The 20,719-nt window shown below is 41.9% G+C and overlaps 1 protein-coding gene across 1 annotated transcript in view; it reads right to left on the bottom strand.

Moving 5' to 3' along the window:
* Positions 1-9,990: 9,990 nt before the first annotated feature.
* The window catches only part of LOC141055618 (solute carrier family 49 member A3-like), an 88,996-nt gene continuing 78,267 nt past the window's right edge, over positions 9,991-20,719 (bottom strand). The window contains exon 10 of the mRNA XM_073552262.1: positions 9,991-11,083. Coding sequence (XP_073408363.1) covers positions 10,944-11,083 — 140 coding nt within the window. The 3' untranslated portion in view covers positions 9,991-10,943. The remainder of the gene's footprint in view (positions 11,084-20,719) is intronic.

Here is a 20,719-nt window from a genome sequence, read left to right as displayed (position 1 = left end):
AAGTGCATTAGTAGGGCAGCAGAGTTAAAGACAGACTGGAGAGGTGGGATGATGAGGTTCTAGACCACACATGGAGTCAAGGCCATACGGGTGATATGGGCAGTTCAGAGGAAAAGGTGGTGGTCATGTTGCCCCAGCTGCACAGCAAAAGAGGGATCAGGGTGCAAAAGCGCTGAGGTCAAAGCCTAGCAGTTAACTTGGCTTCTACTGGACACCACGGCCGGCCCTTAAAGGGGTTGTCCGGGCTTTTCACATAATCTCAGTACATATCTGGGCTGCAGAATTATGACAATAAGTAATTTACTTTCTGTCACTAGTTTGCACGGTTTTCTAGATATTCTGAATAGAACGTCCAGGGGGGGGGTGTTATGGCATTGAAATGAGAACTAGTCGTAACCTCCTACTCTACTCCAAACATGCCCTCTATAGCAACAACCCCACCCTCCATAGCTACAGACCCTCCCCGTCCACATGAAGCAGCCCTCATCACACAGTAACGAATTCTCCCCCTCCAGCAGCCTCAGAGCAGACCACCCAGCTGCTCCTCCCCCAGACACACGCTGAACAGTTATCTATGCAAAGTGAAACTAGTGAGGAGTGAAAATCGTCCTGTATTCTGGGCCACTCCATGATTGCAATACATAACTCATTATCAGTAATTCCTTCCATCACTGTCCAAGGCTGCTGGCAGCAGTGAGAACAGACTGTGACAAAGCCTCTGCTGTGTGAATGAGATAGCTCTGTGTCACTGATGTCTTCACACAGCAGCAGATTTGGTGCAGTGTATGTGTGGGCACTGTGTCTCTAATGACACAAATACTGATGGGAGCAGCCTGTCCAATCAGCAGCTGTAACAGCGTGAAGTGTTGGGGGGGTGTATGTATGTATGTATTGTGCTGCTTTCACAAATACAGGATCACTGCTGTGTTCTTTCCAATGCTGGAATGATGATAGAGATGAGTGATGGTGCAGTTTACTGCCAGCCAATGAGTGGGTGGTGCTGGTCACTGGAGCTTGCTGGGAGTTTGGTGGAGCTTCGCACATACACTGCACCAAATCTGCAAGACTATATTAAATGCAAACGTACCTGAAGCATTTCTGAAATACTCCCATGGTGCCTGAAGGGCGAGCGCAGATAAAGGCCGACCAGGTTCGGACAACATCCTGACATTTCAGATCTGACCTCCACACTGTCAAACCAGCAACCATGGATGAAGGGTGAAACAGGCCAAGACCGATGCATAATCAAGTGGAGCCTATGAGGGAGGGTAGGGCTGCTGTAAGTGTGTACAATAGCCTAGATCAATGACGATAAAGACAGATAAAATGGTGTGCATAACCAAGCACGCACGGCAAAAAGTGGGGGTCAGCCACAAACCAATATCAAAAAAGCCTAGAAGCCAGCGCTGCCTATGTTTAGTACGCAATACATAAAGTTCATATGCATATATTGGTTTCTAACTACTTTAAACCGAGACATTTGGTAAACAATAGATCAATTCTTTGAGCCATCCGCCACGTCACGGCATTCTCAGATGAGGCAGTCCTACTCTACGTTTTTTTATGTACGCTGTGCCATGTCGGCCTCCCCCATAGGCTCTATTTGAATATGCACCTGTGTCTGGTCCTATTTCACCCTTCATCTATGGTTGCTGGTTTGGCAGTGTGGAGGTCAGATCTGAAATGTCCAGATGTCATGTCCAGACCTCGTCTGCCTTTATCTGCGTTTGCCCTTCTGGCGCCATGGGAGTGATTCAGAAATGCTTCGGGTATGTTTGCATTTAATATTGTCTTTTTTTAATACATTTAAAAGGCCGTAATGGCACCGCGTATATAAAAAACAGAGTAGGACTGTCCCATATGAGAATGCTGTGACGTGACGGGGTGGCTCAAAGAATTGATCAATTGTTTGCTAAATGTCTCATTTTAAAGTACAGTTAGAAATCAACATGTGCATATGCACTTTATGTATTGTGTGCTGACCATAGGCAGCGCTGGCTTCTTGGCTTTTTTTTATCATATGTTACATACCCACAAGGTGGAACTCCACCTTGGACATGATGGAGACTGTGCATACAGCAGAAGGCAATACTGGAGTTTGAAATGGAGTACGTAGGATTGCTCTGCAAAACAACACCATTTCTCGACCAACGAGTGGTCTTCCATGCTGGACATGTGTGCCGTATTGCGCTTCGCCACCAAGATGGCCAGCACTGATGACGCATCATCAGCGTTACTATCCCACATCTATGCCTCCTAGAAAAAACAAAGCTTAAGGTAATGATTGATAAAGTGGTGGCACAAGTAGAAGACGAGGAGGAACAGGGACCATTCAGAACATTATCAGGCCAGGCATCCACACATAAAATAAAGAGCCAAACCTAATATATCTAGGCTCAAAGGGATGTCTGTGTATTCAAGACAAAAGTACAAAAGTGAAATATAAACCAACAACGGTGGAGGGTGCAGAAAACACACAGCAGCTTAAAGCACAGTACTCCAACAGGTGGGAGTGCAGAGTACACAGAAGCTTTTAGCAGAGTACTACCACAGGCGGAGGGTGCAGAATATACACAGCAGCTTAAAATACAATACCCCCACAGGCAGAGGGTGCAGATTATACACAACAGCTTAAAGGACAGTACTCCCACAGGTGGGGGTGCAGAGTACATACAGAAGCTTTTAGCAAAGTACTCTCACAGATGGGTTTTCAGAGTACACACAACGGCTTAAAGGACAGTACTCCCACAGGCGAAGGATGCAGAGTACACACAGTGGCTTAAAGCACAGTACTCCCAGTTTGGGGGTGCAGAGCACACACAGAAGCTTTTAGCAGAGTTGTCCCACAGGTGGAGGGTGCAGAATTTTACACAGCAGCTTAAAAGCACAGTTCTTCCACAGGTAGGGGGTTCAGAGTATACACAGCAACTTAAAGGACAGTACTCCCACAGGTGTAGGGTGCAGTGTACACATAATGGCTTAAAGGACTGTACTCCCACAGGTGGGGGGTGCAGAGTATACACAATGGCTTAAAGTACAATACTCCCACAGGTGGAGGGTGCAGAGTACACACAGCAGCTTTTAGCACAGTACTCTCACAGATGGATTTAAAGGATAGCACCACTACAGGGAGGGGGGTGCAGAGTATACACAGCGGCTTATGGATAGTACTCCCACAGGCAGAGCGTGCAAAGTATGCACAGCAGCTTTTAGCACAGTACTCTCACAGACAGGTTTGCAGAGTACACACAGCGACATTTACCACAGAAACAGCACATATAGGAGTTGCAGAGTACACACAGCGTTTTTGCAGAATGTGCAGTCAGAATCTATCACTCACTCCAGTTGCATCCTTACACTAATAAGAGCATAATGGTGGCAGCACTCGTGATCCGGCATTTATACAGGGAGCATCACGTGCCGTGCCGGCCAATCAGAACCATGCCAATACTTGGCATGCCTGTAGGGCTGAAATTACGGGCAGGCAGACCTGGCAGCTGCCAAGTGTCCCCGCTCCTCCAGGGGCCCCCAAACAGTGGCGTGCAGCTAATAGTGGCACACCACGCGGCCACTATGGGGCCCGTAAGTAAGATGGGCGAAGATCCGCCCCTGCATCGCGCATTAAACTTATCGGCATCATAGATGCCGACACAGTTGAAAGCAGTGATAGAGGAGAGAGCGTCAGATAATGCTCCCTCTCCCATCACTCCCGCTCTGCTTCTGACTCACCATGCTTCAACAGTGGAGCTGATGAGACACTCTGCAAAAGCCAGTGCAGCGGGGGAATGAGGAATGAGGAGAGTTACATATTGTGTGTATGCATTATTGTGAATGTGGGGGGCTGCATTATACTGTTGTGTGGAGGGGGCTGAATTATACTGTGTGTGGAGGGGGTTGTATTATACTGTATGTGTGTGTTTATAGAGAAAAAATGGAGTAGCCATAAACCACAAAAAAAATTTGTAAATTGCATAGAAAATGAATCTTTATTATAATATATTAAAATTTATCAAACATTTATAAATATATACGAGGTAGACTGAAGGAGCAATCCAGAAAAAATAGCATGTGAGGAGTCACCATTACAAGTACAGGGTAGGGCAAAAAAACATACGGTAAGTGTAGGTGAGATTACAAACCTCAATGTGCAGAGTCCTACAAAAATATTGCAATATACCCAGATTATTGTACTAGAACGCTACATAAGGGTGCCCAAGTAGAAAAGTCACCATCTACACATTAACAATTGGAGCATATGCAAATACAGGCCATATAGAATCCCAGGGGATAATACCCATAGTGTCATATATGCTCATTGCCACTTTCCCATGATGTAAATATGAAGAGGGGGACGCCTCGCTGTTAACCCAGACGCACATTTCGCCACAGCTTTATCAAGGGGAGGTGTCTGTCTGATATCGCAAGCCCATATATATATATATATATATATATATATATATATACATACATACATACATACAAAGTCCCAGGTGCCGGTAATCACAGTGGCGCATGCCGAGTGGGGTCGGGCGGCGTCTGCAGAATGGTCTGCCGCCATCAAAAGGGTCGCGTGTATTCGTGGTAAACAACCACCCATATGACGTCATTGTAATGCGCGCGACTCATAATAGATGGCCGGAACATAGTGCGCCGATACCGACCGCACTGCGCACGCGCACAGGACCGCGCCCATTTTTTTGTGGACCAAAAGCGGGCAGCCATAATAAAAGAGTCTCTCCACAAGTATTTTACTATGGCCCACTAGATGCATATCGTAAATCTAAAGGAACAGGATAACCGCCAATGGCCCAGACCTCAAGGCACAACCAAATACGCCTACTATATACATATTAGTTGAAAATCGAAAGTGTGGATATTCTCATAATTAGACAATAAGTAGTAAAAATACTGCAACATAACAAATCAAATGGAAATAAATTACAAAAATTTTTTGCAATATCTGTATATGAACAGTACATTAGCTTGCTTATTATTAACAACCAAATAAAAGAGACATCCTCCCATAATGAGTTTCCATCAATCATATTCAATGGGATATGAAAAAAGGATGATAGTTTTACATAGTCCCTGAGGTCAGTTGTCCTTTCAAATTTATAGTCAATGCATTAACCCCTTACCTACAATTGACGTAATATTCCGTCCATGTGACCCTGGACCTAATTACCATGGACGGAATATTACGTCACCGCGATCAGCGGCGCCCACGTGATCGCGGCCGAGTGTCAGCTAATTATCATAGCTGACACCCGGCACGTGTCAGGGGCGGTCACGGACCTCCCCCGACACGTTAACCCCTTGCACACCGCGATCAAACACGATCGCGGTGTACCGGGGTTAAAGGGAAGCATCGGCAGGGAGGGGGCTCCCTCCGTGCTTCCCTGAGCCCCCCACGGCAGCGCAATGTGCAGCGCTGCTGCGGGGGACTCCTTTCCTGCAGGTCCCCGGATCCAATATGGCGACGGGGACCTCCGGGGGCCTGCAGGAAGCTGGCTTCCTCAGTGCCTGCAAAGCGCAGGCATGAGGAAGCCTGTGCAGTGCCTGTGACAGATCGCTGATCTGTCACAGTGATCTGTGATGTGACAGATCAGCGATCTGTCACAGGACAGTTATGCCCCCCTGGGACATTGTAATAAAGTAAAAAAAAAAAAAAAGTGTAAAAATAATTTAAAAAAAAAATCGCTAAACAAATTAAAAAAAAAAAATAAATAAATATTCCCCAATAAATTCATTTTTTGGAAATAAAAAAAAACACAATAAAAGTACACATATTTGGTATCGCCGCGTCCGTAACGACCCGCCCTATAAAACTGTCCCAATAGTTAACCCCTTAAGCGAACCCCTTAAAAAATAAAAATAAAAAACGAAGCAAAAAATTATGATTTTATCATCATACCGCCGAACAAAAAGTGCAATAACGCGCAATCAAAAAGACGCATATAAATATCCATGGTACCGCTGTCAACGTCATCTGGTCCCGCAAAAAACGAGCCTCCATACAGCATCATCAGCGAAAAAATAAAAAAGTTATAGCTCGCAGAATAAAGTGATGCAAAAATAATTATTTTTTATATAAAATTGTTTTCATTGCATAAAAGCGCCAAAACATAAAAAAACTACCTAAATGAGGTATCGCTGTAACCGTACTGACCCAAAGAATAAAACCGCCTTATAAATTTTACCGCACCCGGAACGGCGTAAACGCACCATCCAAAAGAAATTCATGAAACGCTGGTTTTTGTAAATTCTGCGTCCCAAAAAACGAAATAAAAAGCGATCAAAAAATGTCACATGCCCGAACATGATACCAATAAAAGCGTCAACTCGTCCCGCAAAAAATAAGACCTCACATAACTCGGTGGGTCAAAATATGGAAAAATTAGAGCTCTCAATATGTGGTGATGCAAAAACTATTTTTACAATAAAAAGCGTCTTTTAGCATGCAACAGCCGCCAAGCATAAAAACCGCCATAAATAGTAAATCAAACCCCCCGTTATCACCCCCTTAGTTAGGGAAAAATAATAAAATAAAAAAAATGTATTTATTTCCATTTTCCCATTAGGGTTAGGGTTAGAATTGGGGGTTTCCACTATTTGCGCACATCAGGTGCTCTCCAAACGCAACATGGCGTCTGATCTCAATTCCAGCCAATTCTGCGTTGAAAAAGTCAAATGGTGCTCCTTCCCTTCCAAGCTCTGCCATGCACCCAAACAGTGTTTTACCCCCTCATGTGGGGTACCAGCCTACTCAGGACAATTTGCAAAACAACTTTTGGGGTCCTATTTCTCCTGTTGCCCTTAGGAAAATAAAAATTTGGGGGCAAAAATATCATTTTTGTGGAAAAAAAAATATTTTTTTATTTTCACGCCTGGGCGTTATAAACTTCTGTGAAGCACTTGGGGGTTCAAAGTTCTCACCACACATCTAGATAAGTTCCTTAGGGGGTCTAGTTTCCAAAATGGTGTCATTTGTGGGGGGTTTCCACTGTTTTGGTACATCAGGGGTTTTCCAATCGCGACATGATGTCCGATCTCAATTCCAGCCAAAAACGTCAAATGGCGCTGCTTCCCTTCCGAGCTCTGCCATGCGCCCAAATAGTGGTTTACCCCCACATGTGGGGTATCAGCGTACTCAGGACAAATTGCACAATAACTTTTAGGGTCCTGTTACCCTTGGGAAAATAAAAATTGGGGTGAAAAGATCATTTTTGTGGAAAAAATATGATTTTTTAATTGTACCGCTGTACGTTATAAACTTCTGTAAAGCCCTTGTGGGTTCAAAGTTCTCACCACATATCTAGATAAGTTCCTTGGGGGGTCTAGTTTCCAAAATGGGGTCACTTGTAGGGGGTTTCCACTGTTTAAGTACATCAGGGACTCTCCAAACGTGACATGGCGTCCGATCTGAATTCCAGCCAATTTTGCATTGAAAAAGTCAAACGGCGCTCCTTCCATTCTGAGCTCTGCCATGCGCCGAAACAGTCGTTCCCCCCCACATATCAGGTATCAGCGTACTCAGGACAAATTGCAAAATAACTTTTACAGTCCAATTTCTCCTGTTACCCTTGGTAAAATAAAAAAAATTGAACCTGAAGTATTTTTTTTGTGAAAAAAAGTTAGATGTTCATTTTTTTTTTTAAATATTCAAAAAAATTCCTGTGACGCACCTAAAGGGTTAATAAACTTCTGGAATGTTGTTTTGAGCACCTTAAGGGATCCTAAAAATAAAATGGTGTTGTAAAAATGAGAAATCGCTGGTCAACTTTTAACCCTTATAACTTCCTAACAAAAAAAAATTTTGGTTCCAAAATTGTGCTGATGTAAAGTAAACATGTGGGAAATGTTAGTTATCAAGTTTTTTGTGTGCCGTATCTCTGTGATTTAAGGGCATAAAATTTCAAAGTTGGAAAATTGCGAAATTTTCAAAATTTTCGCCAAATTTCCATTTTTCTCACAAATAAACGCAAGTTATTTGAATGAAATTTTACCACTAACATGAAGTACAATATGTCACGAGAAAACAATGTCAGAATCACCGGGATCCATGGAAGCGTTTCAGAGTTATGACCTCATAAAGGGACAGTGGTCAGAATTGTAAAAATTGGCCCGGGAGTTAACGTGCAAACCACCCTTGGTAGTGAAGGGGTTAATGTCCAGAAAATTGATGTCAAGTTGAAAGGCATGTCCACAGTAGATTCTGCATATTGGCCAACATGCTGTGATAAGACTTCCGGGAACAAACTCTCAACCAATGTGAGAAACAGAATTATAAATGTGTGATAACTATGTTGCAGTATTTTTACTACTTATTGTCTAATTATGAGAATATCCACATTTTCGATTTTCAACTAATATGTATATGGTAGGCGTATTTGGTTGCGCCTTGAGGTCTGGGCAGTTGGCGGTTATCCTGTTCCTTTATATTTACGCACATGAGCAGCCCACGTAATACAATACGCTAGTCTGAATGAGTCCTTACACTGATAAAGAACCACAGAAAACACCACAACCTGGACAATGCTGATGAGTTTTTATTAAGAAATTACAAATACATTTTCATGTGTCAGTTTGCATTAATTTCTTTGATTGATTACAAAGGTCTACAAAAATCTTTTCAGGTGCCAAGTGTTCTTGAATGGATGTAGGGTATCTTGATGGGGCTGAATTCAAAAATCCCATTAGTTTTGCTGCATTTGTTCTAGTTTTTTTTTTTATATAATTCCTCCGTGAAAATAATGCAATCCCCCAATGTGACTTGTGTGTGATAACAATAGCTTTCGGTCTTTTGACTCTTTATCTGCATCTTAGGTAATGAAATATCCCATATATTTATATTGCATTTCAATTTGTAGGCTCACAATGTTGTAAAAGTGACATTTTGAAGCCAGAATTCTGCTGTAATTAATTCTTAAATATCTCAGGAACAAGAGCCAACCTTGCAAAACTGAAGTCATATTCCTAATCAGCACCATAAACTTAACATAAAACCTTTCAGACCTCGTTGGCACCAAAATCACTGTATACCAGTGTTATTGCATTTATTTATTAAAAAACAAAATAGAAATTATTATTGATTAAAATAGTGGTTTACAAAACTTTTCTATTCCCCCATTAACACTAAATGTTATAAAATAAATTTCAAAGTTGATCTGTTAGTAATACACTCTTTTGGTCACAATAACTTTCCTAAAAAAGTGCCAAAGAAATGATCAAAAAATTAACATATGCACTGCAATATCAAAACTACCGTACTTGCTACTCGTATGTTTAGTATTTATGAGCTTTCTTTAATCACGTCATGCAAAGACGTGAAGCGTCTAAAAGATGAGACCTGACTAGTGGTGAGTATGCTCGTTGGTCGGGTTTTCCCGAGCATGCTCGGGTGTCCTCCGAGTATTTTGGCGTGCTTGGAGATTTTGTTTTCGTCGTCTCAGCTGCATGATTTGCGACTGCTAGACAGCTTGAATACATGTGAAGAATGCCTGTTTGTTAGGGAATTCCCACATGTATTCAGGCTGTCTAGCAGCCATAAATCATGCGGCTGAGGCAACAGAAACTAAATCTCAGAGCACGCCAAAATACTCGGAGGAAAACCCAAGAAACGAGTATACTCGCTCATCACTAGACCTGACCATTCTTCAGGCAGCTTCTGCTTGGAAGCCAATCGCTATGGTATACATAACTAAGGAAGAAAAATAGGCAGGCACAAACAAAAAGAGGCTTCAGGAAAAACACTGTTGGTGTGTGTCTGAAGTGTCTTCTTTTAGCAAAACCTTGTGGGTATGCCGACATCTAAAAGATGCTGAGAGCACTTTCCTTATAGTGGACCTCTAAGGTTCATGCTACGTAGCAACATGTGCCACGCGACACTGAAATCGCAATATTGGATGTACCGATTCTCACCGGTGTTCCGTTGCAACCTGCTGGTGTTGAATTTTCTGTCTCTGGCCACAAGTCACACATGAGATACAGTCAGCTTGGCTGTTTTATTTACCGCAATCACATGTCTAAAATAGTCCCATGGCTGAAAATTGCTGTCACGTGTTGCCCTAGTCTTAGGGTGTGAAGTCGCTATGGTAAATTCTATGCACACACATGTATAGGCCAGACGAAGCACAGAGCAGAGCGAAACGGCCGTCGCCTACATGCACCAGCTTCCTCCTGCTGTATTCTAGCTGCCACATTTTTTATACAAAATAAAGAAACAAGATACTCATGGCGAGTGCCAATTTTTTTTTCTTCCTTATTTTAATGGACTGTCTTTTTTTCATGCTGAGCATCATCTGTTGTCATCTTTGCACAGTGGTCGGTGTCATTTGTTGCACGTCCGGTTACATTTGTCTCGTTCAGTCGCTTTCACCCGCAAGTTCTGCAACTCTCTCGTTAATCTGAAGCAATCATATTCAGATGAATGGAACCAATTTTCAATTGCAGAAACTCCCTCAAGAAAATCTGCAACATGAAATTTCGCCTTTGTACATCTGAATTTGTGGTTTCCGCACCATGTGCGTGACTTTCCTTACACAGTGCTGCCACAAATGTGTCATTTGGGGTGTACCCTTACCGTAGCTGCATTGCTTTCTGCTAAACGTACAGTTCATGTTTGAAAAACAAGTCACGCTACACATTAGCAGTAAAAAACGTGCTCACCTGAAACCAGAACTATAGTACGCCACCTAGACAACACCAACCATGTCTGGCAGCGTACATGAAATCTCAGCCACTTGCGAACAATAGTCTTTTATCGCCATCACGAAGTAGTTTCACACTGGTACATCTGTTTGGGAAAGTTGCCTAAGTGAGTGGTTTACCTATTTATGGATATCTTTCCAATAAATGCAATAGCACTAAAGTCAGAAACGTCGCGCTCCTCTCTGATTACATTTGCTCAGTAGTATATATATATATAAAAAACCTCTAGCGGGCTAATCTTGAACAAGTTGATCGTCATGTTTTTCATTCTCAGCTGCCAATTCTGCTTTTAATCTTTTATAGTCCGTATGAAAAAAGATGATAAATATGCAGGCTCCGATGCTGCAAATCCCCGCCATTACTAATGTTGCAACTGTTGGAAAAAAAATGCAAGTGATTAAAAAGCAAGCCGATATTTAGTGGTGATAAAACATTGCAGTACGAGAGCGGAAAGGGATCTTCCCACTGTGACATTCCAATTGACATGCCACTATTGGCATTGCCCACCGCATCTTTTCTGTTAAAAATCGGTCCATGATGGCATTAGAGCAAAGAAGACCATATACTCACCTGCCACCCTCCCGCTGTTTGGAAGGATTGTGAAGGCTGAAGCCAATGTGTGATGCTCCCCAGCAGATTAGTAGGTGTTATTTTTTTAAATAGCCCCATGAGATAATATAGTATATAAAGATCAGAGTGGTAGCGGATTTTTACAGACAGATCCATATTATACCTAGGAAACGAGGCACGTGGACATCACGCAGACGCAAAAAACTGACACATGGATGGCACATTGATGAAAAACTGACGAAAATTAGAAAAAAAATTGTCCAAGTTTTCTGGATGAAGCCCGGAAGCTTTTTCATACACTCGTCTGCAGGCACCTTAAGGGCAGGTGAACGCGACTGTTCTCTCTCCGTCTGAGAATGCCGGTCCAATTTCTCTGGTCAGAGATTGATCAGACTGGGATCAGTATATCTCTGAGGTGGATAGAAAGAAAAAGTTTCTCCATTATGTCAGTCCGTGAAAATTGGACTGCACTAGGATGCCACCTGAGTGCGGTCCGATGTTCTTCCCAGACTCAGACTTTTATTGCCAATTTAGATCCGACGCTCGGATCAAAATCAGACATGCATCCGATTTTTTACTCAGATGAGCAAAAAGTCAGACATGTGCACAGCTCTATAAAATAACATGGGTACGAGTGCTATCCATGAAAATCAAGGAGAGCACTCAACCGATATAATCGGGCGTGTGCACGAGCCCTGAGACTGAGTTCAGATGGCCATTCTAAAACTAGGGCCAGTCACTGTTGCAAATCACCGACATGACTGGCTCTGTGTGCAGCTCTTTGTATTTGTCTGCATAGCGGACGAGTGCAGGAGCTGCCTGGTATCATGGCCACCCTTACCTATGTGCAACCGGTGCGGTCACACAGGGCACCAACCGACAGATATCAGAGGGGGCGCCGCAGGGAGACAGCAACTCACTATCACTTGCTGCGACTGCTTCACTTCAATGAGCGTCTGACACTCTTCCCACTTTGCTATTTCTGCCTGCCGGAGAGGATTGTGGGGCGGGAAATCATCCTCACTTATTTGCTGGGTCCCTGCTGTCCAGCTCCAGAGTCAGCCTGTGGCAGTCTGCTATGCGTGACAGATGTGAGTAGCACTACACTGCCAAATAGTGTGTAAGGTCACTCAGCAGGGGAACTGGTTGGGAGGGGGGGTTGAGGAAAGTTATTGGGGATAGGGCTACATTACTATCAAGGTAACATACAAATGTGTTTGTCCAGTTGTTACTAAGGGGAAAATAACGGCACATGTTTGCAATGGAGAGAGAAGGGTATTTTATTTCAGGGGGAGCATATGAGTATGTTACTGGAGTTGGGGGGGCTTCATTTTACTGGAAGGGGAGTTGTGTGTATGAATCACAGATATGAGCCACACAGCAGTATAAATCGCATATATCCATTGTTATAAGATGACATGTCCCTAAATTGAATTATTAAATTAACTTTATTTTCATATAAACATAATATATTCCCCCACCCTTGAGTATAATCATAAACTACCGCCCCTTCATGAAATAGTGCCTCCTTCCCTGGAGTTTAATTATAAAATAACGCCCTCCCTGAAGGAGTATAGTCATGGATAACACCCCATCCCCTGGAGTGTAATCATTAGGTAATGTCCCCTCCCTGTAGTATAATCATGGAATAGCACCCCCCTCCCTTGGAGTACAATCTTAAAATAATGCTCCGGCCCTCAGGGGAATATAATCCTGGAATAACGCCCTCATCCTTGTAGTGTAATCATAAAATAAAGGCTCCTCCCTGGAGAATAATCATAATATAATGCCTCCTCCCTGGAGTATAATCATAAAATAACACCACCTCTGTGGAATATAATCATAAAATAACACCCTCTACCTGGAGTATAATAATAAAATAATGCCCACTCCCTGGAGTATAATCATAAAATACCTGGAGTATAATCATAAAATAACACCCCCTCCCTGGAGTATAATCATAAAATAACACCCCCTCCCTGGAGTATAATCATAAAATAACACCCTCTACCTGGAGTATAATAATAAAATAACATCACTGCCCTGGAGTATAATCATAAAATACCTGGAGTATAATCATGAAGTAATACCCCCTCCCTGGAGTATAATCATAAAATTACACCCCCTCCCTGGAATACGATAATGAAATAACGCCTCCTCCCTGGAGTATAATAATATGTTAGCCCTTTCTCTGGAGTATAATAATAATACTAATATTTCCCCTCCCTGTAGTATAATCATAAAATAACGGCCCTGCTCTTATATAGTAAAATCATCAAATAATGTCCCGCCCCTGGAGTATATTCATAAAGTAATGCTCCCTCCCTGGAATGTAATCATGAAATAATGCCTCCTCCCTGGAGTATAATAATATTATGCCCCTTCTCTCTTGTGTATAATAATAATATTACACCCCCTTCCTGTCGTATAATCATAAAATAACGCCCCCACCCCCTGGAGTATAATCATAAAGTAGCGCGCCCCCTCAGAGTATACTCATAACGTCTCCTATCCTCTTGAGTATAATTATAAAATAATACCCCCCACTCCTGGAGTATTATCACAGAATAATGTCCCCCAACCCAGAATATAATCACATAAAATAATGCCCCCTTCTCCCGATTACAATCATAGAAAAACACCCACCACACCTGGCGTATAATCATTAAGCCCTTTCTGACATTTTCCGTTTTTTAATGATTTCCCATTTTTGGAATATAATTGTAATCATCATTATATTATTATTTTTGGTATTATTCTTTGATAATCATGTTACCATATTTATTTGATTTTTGCCAGTCGCGTTTTTATCATGTGAAATAATGGAGTTTTGACCTTTTTTAGCACTTCTCAGCCATTTCAGGTCAAATTATTATTATAATTCATTTTCACACCCTTATTTCTTTTATATTTACCTGAATTGCCTGTTTAGTGGATTTTTCTACTACAGGTGCTTCTCACAAAATTAGAATATCATCAAAAAGTTCATTTATTACAGTTCTTCAATACAAAAAGTGAAAATCATATTATATCATTATAGACAGAGTGATGTATTTCAAGTGTTTATTTCTGTTAATGTTGATGATTATGGCTTACAGCCAATGGAAACCCAAAAGTCATTATCTCAGTAAATTAGAATACTTTATAACACCGGCTTAAAAAATGATTTGAAAATCCGAAATGTTGGCCTACTGAAATGTATGTTCAGTAAATGCACTCAATACTTGGTCAAGGCTCCATTAGCATCAATTACTGCATCAATGCGGCGTGGCATGGAGGCGATCAGCCTGTGGCACTGCTGAGGTGTTATGGAAGCCCAGGTTGCTTTGATAGCAGCCTTCAACTCATCTGCATTGTTGGGTCTGGTGTCTCTCATCTTCCTCTTTACAATACCTCTATGGGGTTAAGGTCAAGCGAGTTTGCTGGCCAATCAAGCACAGTGATACTGTTGTTTGTAAACCAGGTATTGGTGCTTTTGGCAGTGTGGACAGGTGCCAAATCCTGCTAAAAAATGAAATTTCCATCTCAAAATGCTTGTCAGCAGAGTGAAGCATGAAGTCCTCCAAAATTTCCTGGTAGATGGCTGTGTTGACTTTGGTCTTGATAAAATACAGTGGTCCTACACCAGCAGATGACATGGCTCCCCAAACCATCACTGATTGTGGAAACTTCACACTAGATCTCAAGCAGCTTGGATTGTGGCCTCTCCACTCTTCCTCCAGACTCTGGGTCCTTGATTTCCAAATGAAATGCAAAATTTACTTTCATCTGAAAACAACATCTCAGACCACTGAGCAACAGTCCAGTTCTTTTTCTCCTTGGCCCAGGTAAGACACTTCTGGCATTGTCTATTGGTCATGAGTGGCTTAACACAAGGAATGCGACACTTGTAGCCCATGTCCTGGATACGGCTGTGTGTTGTGGATCCAATGACTCCAGCAGCAGTCCACTCCTAGTGAATCTCTCCCAAATTTTTGAAAGACTTTTTCTTAACAATCCTTTCAAGGCTGTGGTTATCCCGGTTGCTTGTGCACCTTTTTCTACCACACTTTTTCCTTTCACTGAACTTTCCATTAATATTCTTGGATACATCACTCTGTGAACAGCCACCTTTCTTTAGCAATGACCTTTTGTGGCTTACCCTTCTTGTGGAGTGTGCCAATGACTGCCTTCTGGACATCTGTCAAGTCAGCAGTCTTCCCCATGATTGTGGAGTCTACTGAAACAGACTAAGAGACCTTTTTAAACGATTAGGAAGCCTTTGCAGGTGTTTTTTGTTAATTATTCTAATCTACTGATATAATGACTTTTGGGTTTTCATTAGCTGTAAGCCATAATCATCAACATTAACAGAAATAAACACTTGAAATGGATCACTCTGTTTGTAATGACTATCTAATATGAGTTTCACTTTTTGTATTAAGAACTGAAATAAATTAACTTTTTGATAATATTCTAAATTTTCTGAGAAGCACCTGTATATACCCATTTTGAATGTTATACTATATAACCAAGTCAAAATCCATCTACTGTGCATTTTATCTTCTTTATCTTGTTGAGTTTTTTCATTTTGTATTTTTCCGTTACTCCTATATGGGATCTGTTAAATCCTCGGTGACATTGGTCTTCCACTATAGGAGATCACTATTGAACACTTTACCTGTCTCTACCCTTTCGTTCCTGTTAGGTTCCTATAAGGTCAGACAGGGATAGATGTTCGAGAGGGGGCACCACTGCGCTGGATAAAGGTGCCAACCTCTGCAGTTAGGCAGGGTCACCTCAGGCCATTAATAGAGAGCATCTATTTTCCTCATGCTTCTTTAGTTGAGTGACCAAGTGTAGGCCACTATATTATATTATTGTTTACTTAATTCCCTTTCCTTTTTAATATATCTTTGAATAAAAGTGATGTTTTAACCCCTTTCTGACATGAGACGTACTATCCCAACCATGGGACCTGGACCCCTAAGCCCATGGACGGGATAGTACGTCTAGCGCGATCAGCGGCGCTCACGGGGTGATTGCGGCCGGGTGTCAGCTGATTATCACAGCTGACACCCGGCACTTTGTGTCAGGGGCAGTCACGGACCGCCCCCGACACGTTAACCCCTGGCGCACACTGCGATCAAACACGATCACAGTGTAGCGGGAGTTTAGGGAAGCATCGGCATCGGCATGACAGTTATGTCCCCCTGGGACAGTATAATAAAGTTACAAAAAAAAAGTGTAAAAATAATTTAAAAAAAAATGACTAAATTAAAAAAATATATATTCCCTAATAAATTCATTTTTTGGAAATAAAAAAAATAAAAGAATAAAAGTACACATATTTAGTATTGCCGCGTCTGAAACGACCCGCCCTATAAAACTGTCCCATTAGTTAACCCCTTTAGCAAACCCCTTAAAAAATAAAAAACAAAGCAAAAAATAATGCTTTATTATCATACCGCCGAACAAAAAGTGCAATAACGCGCGATAAAAAAGACGGATATAAATAACCCTGGTACAGCTGAAAACGTCATCTTGTCCCACAATAAACGAGCCACCACACAGCATCATCAGCGAAAAAACAAAAAAGTTATAGCTCGCAGAATAAAGCGATGCAAAAATAATTATTTTTTATATATAATTGTTTTCAGTGCATAAAAGCGCCAAAATATAAAAAAATGACATAAATGACGTATCGCTGTATTCTTACTGACCCGAAGAATAAAACTGCTTTATCAATTTTACCGCATGAGGAATGGTGTAAACGCACCCCCCAAAAGAAATTCATGAAATGCTGGTTTTTGTTCATTCTGCTTCCCAAAAAATCAGAATAAAAAGCGATCAAAAAATGTCACATGCCCAAAAATGGTACCAATAAAAACTTTAACTCGTCCCGCAAAAAATAAGACCTCACATGACTCGGTGGGTCAAAATATGGAAAAATTATAGCTCTCAATATGTGGTGATGCACAAACTATTTTTACAATAAAAAGCGTCTTTTAGCGTATTACAGCTGCCAAATATAAAAACGCGCCATAAACAGTAAATCAAACCCCCCGTTATCACCCCCTTAGTTAGGAAAAAATAATAAAATAAAAAAAATGTATTTATTTCCATTTTCACATTAGGGCTAAGGTTAGGGCTAGGGTTAGGACTGAGATTAGGGTTAGGGGTGTGTTGAGGGATAGGGTTGAAGTTAGAATTGCAGGGTTTCCACTGTTTGGGCACATCAGGTGCTCTCCAAAGGCAACATGGCGTCTGATCTCAATTCCAGCCAATTCTGAGTTGAAAAAGTCAAATGGTGCTCCTTCCGTTCCAAGCTCTGCCATGCGCCCAAACAGTGTTTTACCCCCACATATAGGGTATCAGCCTACTCAGGACAAATTGCAAAACAACTTTTGGGGTCCAAATTCTCTGATTACCCTTAGGAAAATAAAAAATTGGGGGCAAAAATATCATTTTTGTGGAAAAAAAATATGATTTTTTTATTTTCACGCCCGGGCATTATAAACTTGTGTGAAGCACTTGGGGGTTCAAAGTGCTCACCACACATCTAGATAAGTTCCGTGGGGTGTCTAGTTTCCAAAATGGGGTCACTTGTGGGGAGTTTCAACAGTTTAGGCACATCAGAGGCTCTCCAAACGTGACATGACACCCACAGACCATTCCATCAAAGTCTGCATTCCAAAACGTCACTACTTCCCTTCCGAGCCCCAACGTGTGCCCATATAGTAGTTTTCTCCCACATATGGGGTATCAGCGTACTCAGGACAAATTGGACAACAACTTTTGGGGTCCATTTTCTCCTGTTACTCTTGGGAAAATAAAAAAATTGGGGACTAATTTTCATGCCCGAGCGTTATAAACTTCTGTGAAGCCCTTGGGGGTTCAAAGTGCTCACCACACATCTAGATAAGTTCCTTGGAGGGTCTAGTTTCCAAAATGGGGTCATTTGTGGGGGGTTTCCACTGTTTTGGCACATCAGGGGCTTTCCAAACGCAACATAGCGTCCGATCTCAATTCCAGCCATAAAAGTCAAATGGCGCTGCTTCCCTTCCGAGCTCTGCCATGCGCCCAAATAGTGGTTTACCCCCAAATGTGGGGTATCAGCGTACTCAGGACAAATTGCACAATAACGTTTAGGGTCCTGTTACCCTTGGGAAAATAAAAATTGGGGGTGAAAAGATCATTTTTGTGGAAAAAATATGATTTTTTAATTGTACGGCTGTACGTTATAAACATCTGTGAAGCCCTTGTGGGTTCAAAGTTCTCACCACATATCTAGATAAGTTCCTTAGGGGGGGTCTAGTTTCCAAAATTGGGTCACTTGTGGGGGGTTTCCACTGTTTAGGCACATTAAGGGCTCTCCAAACGTGACATGGCGTCCGATCTGAATTCCTGCGAATTTTGCATTGAAAAAGTCAAACGGCGCTCCTTTCCTTCTGAGCTCTGCCGTGCGCCGAAACAGTGGTTCCCCCCCACATATCAGGTATCAGCGTACTCAGGACAAATTGCACAATAACTTTTGCAGTCCAATTTCTCCTGTTACCCTTGGTAAAATAAAAAAAAATTGGACCTGAAGTAATTTTTTGGTGAAAAAAAGTTAAATGTTCATCTTTTTTTAAACATTCAAAAAATTCCTGTGAAGCACCTGAAGGGTTAATAAACTTCTTAAATGTGGTTTTGAGCACCTTGAGGGGTTCAGTTTTTAGAATGGTGTCACTTATGGGTATTTTCTATCATATAGACCCCTCAAAGTGACTTCAAATGTGATGTGGTCCCTAAAAATAAAATGATGTTGCAAAAATGAGAAATCGCTGGTCAACTTTTAACCATTATAACTTCCTAACAAAAAAAAATTTTGGTTCCAAAATTGTGCTGATGTAAAGTAAACATATGTGAAATGTTACTTAAGTTTTTTGTGTGCCATATCTCTGTGATTTAAGGGCATAAACATTCAAAGTTGGAAAATTGCAAAATTTTCGCCAAATTTTTGTTTTTTTTCACAAATAAACGCAAGTTATATGAATGAAATTTTACCACTATCATGAAGCACAATATGTCATGAGAAAAGATTGTCAGAATCACCGGGATCCATGGAAGCGTTCCAGAGTTATTACCTCATAAAGGGACAGTGGTCAGAATTATAAAAATTGGCCCGATCATGAACGTGCAAACCACCCTTGGGAGTAAGGCTGTGTGCACACGCTGCAGATTTTGCTGCGGTTCCGCAGCGGTTTTGGCCGCTGCGGTGTACAGTACCATGATTCCCTATGGGAATCAAAAACCGCAGTGCAGACGGTGCGGAATTTTCCGCGCGGATTATCTGCGGTTTTCAATCCGCAGAAAGAATTGACATGTCAATTCTTTCTGCGGATTCTCCTGCGGTTTGCCATCTCCTCCATTGAGGAGATGAAAAACCGCAGGGCAAAACCGCAGAGCAATCCGCAGGTAAAACCGCAGGTCTTTTGACCTGCGGTTTCACCTGCGGATTTTACAAAATCCGCACCTAATCCGCAGCGTGTGCACACAGCCTAAAGGGGTTAATATAGTTTACATTTGACATTTAGTGCTCAAGTCTCTGATATTATAGTTTTTTCTTACACTAAATACTTTCTAAAACGATTAACTATGTTGGCATTGTAGAAACAAAAATTATCTTTTTGATATTTTAAAAAACTTTTTTTTTACCTTTTACTATATTTTGAAGCCGAATAATGGAACTTGAAACTGTGATTGACTGCTTGTATTACTGTAGGCCATGTACCGGGGTGGTCTCTCCCAGAAGTTCTGGTGATATATTGCACTGTTTTTCAGAACTACAATCAGCTGAATCTTTTAGTCTAATGTGTAATTAGATCTCCAAACTCTAAAGGCCCCTTTACATTTAGCGATGCACCAGCGATCCGGACCACGATACGACCCGGTCAGGATCGCTGGTGCATCGCTAAGGGGTCGCTAGTGAGCTGCCACACAGGCAGATCTCACAGCGATGCCGCAGCGATACAGCGGTCGTTACTTACCTTTCAGACGAGGTGATCCTGACGTCCTTCTGTCCGCGTCCAGGCGTCGCTCGTCGGCGCCAGCAGGAAGCACCTGACAAGAAATGGACGTGGACGATCTCGCGCGATCAGCGACAGACAGTGGGGGACCCGGTCGGAGGTAAGTATCACACATAGCGATATCGCTGCTGTGTCACCAAATCGGTGATGCTTTAGTGACATTGCTAGCGATATCGCTATGTGTAAAACCCCCTTAAGGTAAAAGATGAGATTAGGTGAGAATGATGCAGCATGTTGAAACTCTATTGGCAGTTGCTCTATCCGAGATAATTGCTTGGCTAGGGTGAATGTTTCTGTGTATGGGGATGTCAGGGGAGAAAGCTGTATGGAAAGCTTAAAGGGGTGTTTTTCCAGAAAAGCTGTGTCCCCAGTTGCAGTTCATTGTGAAA

The sequence above is a fragment of the Dendrobates tinctorius genome, unplaced genomic scaffold, assembly GCF_039654945.1.
Source record: "Dendrobates tinctorius isolate UK_male_01 unplaced genomic scaffold, ASM3965494v1 ptg000189l, whole genome shotgun sequence".
NCBI classification, from domain to species: Eukaryota; Metazoa; Chordata; class Amphibia; order Anura; family Dendrobatidae; genus Dendrobates; species Dendrobates tinctorius.
This window is presented reverse-complemented; position numbering and strand designations above follow the sequence as displayed.